Here is an 8,302-nt window from a genome sequence, read left to right as displayed (position 1 = left end):
GAAAAAAATCTACACCTAGGTCACAGGAGAAGAACTCTGAAACAGAGCACCAAATCTGTTTTGCAACTACACATCCAAAGAACAAGTGTTCTATGGACTCTTTCTAACTAGGTGAGAGCATCTCTAGCAGACCCATAAAAGGGCCGAGACCGTATAATTCCGGCGAGTATACGGGTTCGACCCGCTTTTCTGGCCAGAATAGACATCGTATTCACGGCCTGGCCCGTAAATTTTTTACCGCAGCCGCAAAAACTCTCTCCCCACCGCTATATATGCGGTTTCACCGCTCGGATACGGGACAAACCCTATCTGCCTCCACCGCCGCTCCGCCGTGATTCCCCTCCTCCTCCACCCAATTTCTCGCCGCCAGCGAGCCTCAAAAAGCCATGGATGGTTACGGGAGCTCTGGGGATGACGCGGAGCGCCGCCGCTGCGCCAGATCCGACGCCGCACGCAAACGGGGCGCGCGGAGGTGGCTCAACCGCGGTAGCCGGCCGCCGCCGGCGTTCGAACGTCGCGAGCTGGTCGAGTTCGAGCGCGAGCTCGCCCGCCGCCGCTATGCCTCCTCCGGGTCCTCTGCCGTGGGGAGCTCGTCCGCGGGCGCCTCGAGCTCGCGGCTCACTCCGGTGAAGAGAGAGCCAGAGGAGCTCGGGCAGCTCGCCGTCAAGCTCGAGGCCGCCGTGCCGCCGCGTCGAGGAGTGATCGGCCCCGAGGACTACCTCCCCCCCTCCCCCGGGGCAGGAGGAGCACCTAGAGCGCGTCGTCATGGAGTGGTCGGCGAGGGAGTAGGAGGAGGCCGAAGCGCGCCGCCGCTGCGAGCTCAACTACGAGCAGATGTTCCTCCAGACGGGCGGCGCGGCATCGCAGGCGCACACGTCCAAGGAGGCGGACCTGCACTTCATGAAGGCGGAGCAAGCCAAGTTCTTCATCGACCTCGACTCGTCCAACGAGGACTGAGCTCCTCCGGCTCCTCCGCCGCGTCGCCGCCGCCGCGAGCTCGTCGATTTTTGTAGCTAGGCTCAGACCTGCAGATTCCCCCACTAGTATGATCAATGTAGTATGTAGATGACTAATGTATGATCAATGTCGTTGTAAGTTTCTCCTGTGAATGCCTTTTTAAAATTTTATAGTTTTATATATGAGGTCTGATCTACAGCGCATGAAATCGATCCGCAAATCTCATCTACAGCGAACCATAAACGCAGTTTGCGGGTCGGCATTGTACGGGTCTGCTAGATATGCTCTAACGTGCCCACTGCCCTGGACGAACACCAAAACAATTTACAGCCCTGGTCCCTGGACGTTTACTTGTGGTCGTGCGTAGCCCAGCAGCTCCATTATTTAGTTAGCTGGCCGTGCCCACTGCCTACACAGCAACACGTACGGCCAACACCAAGGACCAAGCCTCTCCCTGCTTTACTTTGCTCCATCTAATCCGCTGCGAGCAGATCGCAATGGAAGCAGCGGCTGCCGGCGCCGGCGGGCTGGAGGTGGTGGTGTTCCGGTGGCTGGCGTTCGGCCACATGATCCCCTTCCTGGAGCTCTCCAAGCGCCTCGCGGCCAGGGGCCACACCGTGGCCTTCGTGTCCACGCCCTGGAATCTCGCCAGGCTCCCGCCCGTGCCGGCCGGCCTGTCCTCCCGCCTCCGGTTCGTGCCGCTGCCGCTACCAGCCGTGGAGGGACTGCCGGAGGGCGCCGAGGCCACATCTGACCTGCCGCCCGACAAGGTCGGGCTCCTCAAGCAGGCCATGGACGGCCTCGCCGACCCACTCGCGGCATTCCTCGCCGCCGGAAGGAGGCCCGACTGGATCATCCACGACTTCTGCCACCACTGGGTACTGCCCATCGCCGGCCAGCTCAAGGTGGCATCCGCGACGTTCCTCATCTTCCAGGCGGCCTTGTTGGTCTTCGTGGGGCCGCGGTGGGCAAACCCCGCACACCCGCGCACGGAGCCGGAGCACTTCCCCGAGCCACCCAGGTGGATTCCCTTCCCGTCCACCACCTTCTTCCACCGCCATGAAGCCCAGTGGATCACCGATAGGGGCGGAGCCAGAAAATTTGGCCATTGGGTTCCCTCATTCACTCTTTACGAGAACTTGATACTAATCTATGAAGATTAAAGTCTAAGTGCAACACCTTCACACGAAAGAAGTCCAACTGAAACAAAAAGTATGCACCCATAAACAATACTCCCTCTGTCATAACGTAGTGCATGTAGATTTTTTTTAAAATCAAATTTCATCAATTTGACCAAATTTATAGGAAAATTTATCAACATCTACAATACCAAATATATACTAGTAGAGTGCCCGTGCATTGCTACAGGCTCTTGAAATAGTTTACAAGACTTACATGTTAAATTCCACACGTACAAACAATATAACACAAACACAATTATTTAATAACCGCAGTCCATTTTTGCAATGTAAATTGATAACATAAAAAAAAATTAACGACATGTCCATGTAACAAACTGAGCGATGTTCCAACTGAACATCTATTACAAAACTATTAATATCTAGATGATGCGCTTAAGAAATTCTTTCGCAATATTAGAAAAGTTTCCTTTAGCTTCATTCCCACGAAGTTTTAGCAAGTATAATAAAAAATGCTTCCTCAATTCATACCCATCCTGCAAAAAAATACATGTAGTTAATATATGAAAATTCACGTCGAAGGTCTTAAAACACGTAACGCACAATACTCACCGCGCAAACCGGCTTGACCAATTCTTTACCGTTCCACCAGAGCATAAAATGAAAAAAAAATAGCCAGACACATTCCTACAAAACTTTAAATTAATAATATAAAGAATATAGTGATAACAAAAATAAATGTTTTTGTTATGAATTCATTACCCGTCTATACTCGTTGGAACACCAAACGGAAATAAACGTTGCCATTTGGATATATCAGAATTCCAACCAGATAGCTTTATTTCGAGTGCTTCTTTGAAATCCCTTGCAAAACTTTTTAATTTCAGTGCATACCTCAATTTTTTATCCTCTGACGATTGTGATGTTTGAATAGGATCCATAATATATACACGACGTGCCTCTTTGTCGATGACGTACAAGATGTATCGGCCGATGGATGCATAGGAAAGATAAATCTACAAGTGGAGCTATTAGAAATAACAATAAACCATGATAACAATGTACAAAATACTTTACTTACCTTGTTGCACGATGAGATGTCGTTGTCCATTCCAGGCCGGCTATCAAATAATGTTGCCAATGTCTGGATAGTTTCCTTCTCGCAAAACTTCTAACCTCGTGTTGACTCTAGCATCATGGACTAAGTAAAAAAAGAAATATTGTTTCAACATGTTGATACTAATGACACATGCAATGAAGAGTTACGATAACTTACACAAAATCATAGATCCATGTAGTGTATAGGAGGGTCTGTGAACAATACTCCCTCGTCACATGCCAGCATACACACGGCGGTGTTGAAGCAATCATTGTCCATAGGCTGCTCCATGTTAAGTATGCACTGAAGTTTCTTAAGATTTAAGCCCATTGGATCGGGTGTCGAGCTGCGGACCCATACCTTCATATAAATTGGATGGTAAAAGAACAATAATATACATCCGCACATTAAATATTGATACATGATACTTACTCCAAACACCCGGCATCATCGATCGACATGATGTAGTTGCAGAGGCCGGCAAGTAATTCACGTTGGTCCGTGGGTATGATAGTGATTGGGGCAGGACGTTTGTCCTTGACTACGTCAGCTGGATTCTCCAGGATCTCGAGATCAGAATTAGCTAAAGTTTCTTCATCGTCAGGTTGATGGTATATGGGACCTACTTCTAGCTTATTCAGCTCTGAATCGAGCAAAATTGTAGCTATTTTTTGTCGAAAATGTTTCATATCCTCCTACAAAATATATATAAAAACAATTTATATAATATTTTGAGATAAAATAACGAGATAATGTATAAAAATGAAATACCTGGGTGAACTGGTCTGACAGTCCATGTAATGTCCAGTATTCCATATAATTTAGCATAAACAATCCACATAATACGCTATAATATTATAAAATAATTCTTTAGAATATCACACAGATGAATCAAATAAACAAACCATTGTAACAAGTGCTTACCCATCGGTTTGTATTGCCTCATTAAACTGCTCTACAATCGTCCATTTTGTAACATTGAGATCGGGCCACTTATGACCTCTGATAAACCCCGGACTATGCTCTACAAGTTTGAGACGCTTCTCGAGTCATAGTAACTACTTTATGTATGAGAAATATTAGGGATCAAGACAAACAAAACATATGTTAAGATGAGTACAAAAAATTTGATAGTTACCGTAGTAGCAAGGTCATTGCGTTTGACCCGAGAACCAAGTGAGTCCAATACTTGAATCTCAGGTTTTCTGGCATTGGCGACTACTAGATACCAATGGTAGCCCGACATGTTAATCGGAATGAATAACTGGTGTAAATATCATACAAGTCACGGTCGCAATTAGATATAAATATTAATAAATCATTATACATATGAATTAAATAAAAACAATCCATAATTATATGCATGGATAACGAGACAAAAACTAACCATATCTTGCTGTAGATAAGTATTAACATGATGCACGATGTGACGATATTTTGATGGGTCTATGTTTCTTTCCCCGTCTTCTTTTATCTAGCCATATACAAACGTACTAATAATGTGTACCTTTTCACCCGCCCTGTCTTGGAGATGGTCGTGAGCAAGCATGCAATATATGTAAGCATTTATTACCTGTAATCAACATTTAGATTTTATTTATATTTTATGATATTATATATCGTTCATATTATTAATTACAAAGTTTGTGCAATTGGTCTTACACCGTCATGTAAGAACATATCATCTTTCATAAGGCATTCCAAATCGTCGGTTGATAATAAGGCATCTCCAATGCCCACGAACTGGGTATTCTTGGGGGCAAACTTGATTGATTCGATGACTGTAATATCTCTAGGGGTACAAACATAGTCTGTCGAATTCATAAAAAAATGAGCCAGCTTAGTAAACAAAATGAGCCAAATTAGTTGAATACAAAAGGCAATATCACAAAAATAAGATTGATAATAATATTAAAAAATACCTTGTGGGATAACATGTAAATTAGCATCCTTTTTTGGTTTGTTATGAGATATAACCTCTTCGACATTATTATGTTGTGAATTTTCGTCCCCTTTCAGCGACATCGCATCTGAACCCTGAATGGATTCTTTCCGTGCATCTCCAAAGTCCATATCTATGTCTCCTGTATTCTGAAAAAAAAATATAAAAATAGCCCTTCCGTATTATCATCTATAAGATACATACAGAGAAAGGTTAGCTATATGCATCTCTTCTTGTGGTATTTCAGTGTGGTCTGTCATAGTTGCATCAGTGCGTACGCCGGAACCCATCAATTTATATCTATGCTGAAATATAATTAATATTTTTACTGCATCATAAAATTATATATAATATATAATAAAACTAAATGTGAAACTAACACAACTGTTTTCTTTCTAATAAAAAAGCATTTGGTTATATTAGAAAAATATGCTGCTTAAATCATTTTACTAACACAACAATTCGGGGAAAACAACAAACTATAATGTTCATATATAAGTAAGTAGGCGTCTAAAATTGCTTAAATTATTTTAAATTAATTGTATAGGCTATGGAAAATTGTCAAACAAAAACTAAAACAAACAAACAAACATTAACCAAGTATATTTGTTTTTTCTATGATTTTTTTGTGATACCCTTAGTATATGTAATAAGCATTAAAATATTTATTTTTATGAACCATGTTTAATATATATATATATATATATATATATATATACAAATTTGTTTATTTTGTGAGGTATGAATACTGTAAATATATATGTTATTTTGTGAGGTATAAAAAATAATTACAAAAAAAAATTCATCCCAGCGCTAATAACAACTATACCATGATGAAATATAAATGATATTTCCTACTGCATCATATAATTATATATAATATATAATAAAAATAAAAGTGAAACTAACACAACTTTTCTCTATGCAAAAAAGAAAACCTATTTGATATTATAGAAATATATGTTGTTTAAATAAATGTCCTACCCCATGAAAATTCGGGAAAAACAACAAACTATAATGTTCATATATAAGTAAGTAGTCATCTGAAAATTATTTAAATTATTTATGCAGGCTATGGAAAGCTGTCCAACAAAAGAAAAAAACATGCAAACAAACCTTCTTCAACCAAGTATATTTGTGTTTTCTCTTATATTTTTTTTGTGATACCCTTGGTATATTTAATAAGTATAAAAAATATTTACTTTTATGAACCATGTTTAATATTATACACTTTTATTGTTTCTCTGAGGTATGTATACTTTTAATATCTATATGCACAGTATTTTTTTGAGGGATTATCCACAGTATATGTGGACAAATGGTCCCGCCCGACACGGCACGGCCCGACCAGCATTACACGGGCCAGACATGGCACGGCCAGGCGCAGCACAAATGCCTCACGGGCTGGCGCGACAGCCCACTTGGCCCGTTGGCCTCTCAGCTCACTCGTCGCGGCTCGCCTTTCCCCATCCCCCGCCGCATACCTTATCCAAACCACTCGCTCCTCTCCCCTCCACTCACTCACTTCATCTCCCACTTTCCCCTCTGCCGCTGCATCGTCGCGTGCGTCCACGAGCTGGCGGCCGCGCGACTCTACCCGCCGACCGCCGCATCAGTCCCATGCCGCGGCAGATCTTGCGGCTAACTCACCTCTCCTCTCCACTCACTCGCACCTCTCGCCCTCTCACCTCCCCCACCGCATTGCCACGCGCGTCGCCGAGCCCGCAACCGCTCCGCCCGCCGACCACTACACCAGTCTCCGGCGAGCCGTGTGCGACTCGACTGATGGGGACGCACGCATCGAGCTTCATCGCCCAGGCGCGGGTGCTGGATCCGGTCACGTTCCGTTCGGATCCGCGGCGGTGCTGGTCTACGGCGAGTTCGAAGGTGGATCCGAAGCGGGGTGCCTCGATCCGCAACGCCAGAAGCTCTGGTACGCCGTTCCTCCTCTACTTCTTCCTTTTTTGCTTCCCTGGCCTGATCTCCTCCTCGCTGATGTATCGAGGCGCCGTCACCCGGCCACACAGGTAGGGCCAGGGCGAAGAAGGCTCCCCGACGGCCAAGACACGGCCACGGTGGTGCGGCCTGTGGTCTACATCGCCGGCAAGAAGCACCACCACGAGGTCGGGTCACGGTGGTGCAGCCTGTGGTCTACATCGCCTACCACTCCACCGTCTTCCGCAACCCCCACCACTTTCGCGGCAAGGTGAGACAAACGGCCCCTCCCCGCTCCCCCGTCCCCGCGAATCACCGGAGGTCCGAGGTTTGCTGTAATTTAGGGCTCCGGCTTGATTGATTCGGTGGATCTGTCAGGTGGTTCTTGATGTCGGCACCGGGAGCGGCATCCTCGCTATCTGGAGCGCTCAGGCCGGCGCCAGGAAGGTGTACGCCGTCGAGGCCACCAACGTGGTGGAGCACACCCGCAAGCTCGTCCGCGCCAACGGGGTCGCCGACATTGTCGAGGTCATTCAGGGGACCATGGAGGACATTGTGCTGCCGGAGAAAGGCGAGTCTTTTCGTTTCTTGAATCCCCCTTCCATTATTTCGTTCCCGAGTGGATGGTAAACAATTGAAAGTACTGGTGTTGGCTGGTGGAGTGATATCCCAACAATATTATTAACAATAAAATGGCCAAGTCTTTCATCTTGAAAGGGGATTTTTTGTTTCCAAGTCTAATCAGAATATGGAAGCTATGATGTATATTGGGTATTGATCACATTGTTGTGTGTATTGTTTTTGGAACTGCAGTTGATGTCATTATCTCTGAGTGGATGGGCTACTATCTCTTGAGAGAGTCCATGTTTCATTCCGTCATATGCACACGTGACCGCTGGTTGAATCCAAGGTGGTGTAATGTAAGTAAAGAGAAGCATTCTTGAATTTTAAGTTCGTCAAGATGTACTATACTGGTTTTGAATTTTCTTACCAGAACTGTACTTGTTATATGCAGCCTGATTAAATTAACAAACAAATAATCTTAAATGTTTTGTTTCTGAAAGATGGCAATTAACAACCTTCTGATTTTGTTGTTTGCGCAATCAAAACACAGATGCACCTAATGCATAATCGATCTTTTGCAAGGTCGACATCGACTGAGTATGAGCGGCCTTACGTCACAAGGGGGCGTGGAACTGCTGCAGCCCATCGGTGACAGAGCAGACTCCA

General features: G+C 44.8%; 1 protein-coding gene across 1 annotated transcript in view; it reads left to right on the top strand.

The window, feature by feature from the left end:
* The first annotated feature begins 1,390 nt into the window (after window positions 1-1,390).
* LOC123172333 (putative UDP-rhamnose:rhamnosyltransferase 1) overlaps window positions 1,391-8,302 on the top strand; it is a 39,242-nt gene continuing 32,330 nt past the window's right edge. Inside the window, exon 1 of the mRNA XM_044589326.1 lies at window positions 1,391-2,056. Within this exon, the coding sequence (XP_044445261.1) occupies window positions 1,455-2,056 (602 nt within the window). The 5' untranslated portion in view covers window positions 1,391-1,454. The remainder of the gene's footprint in view (window positions 2,057-8,302) is intronic.

The sequence above is a fragment of the Triticum aestivum genome, chromosome 1D, assembly GCF_018294505.1.
Source record: "Triticum aestivum cultivar Chinese Spring chromosome 1D, IWGSC CS RefSeq v2.1, whole genome shotgun sequence".
NCBI classification, from domain to species: Eukaryota; Viridiplantae; Streptophyta; class Magnoliopsida; order Poales; family Poaceae; genus Triticum; species Triticum aestivum.
Note: the sequence above shows the minus strand (reverse complement) of the source record. Positions and strands in the feature narration are given on the sequence as shown.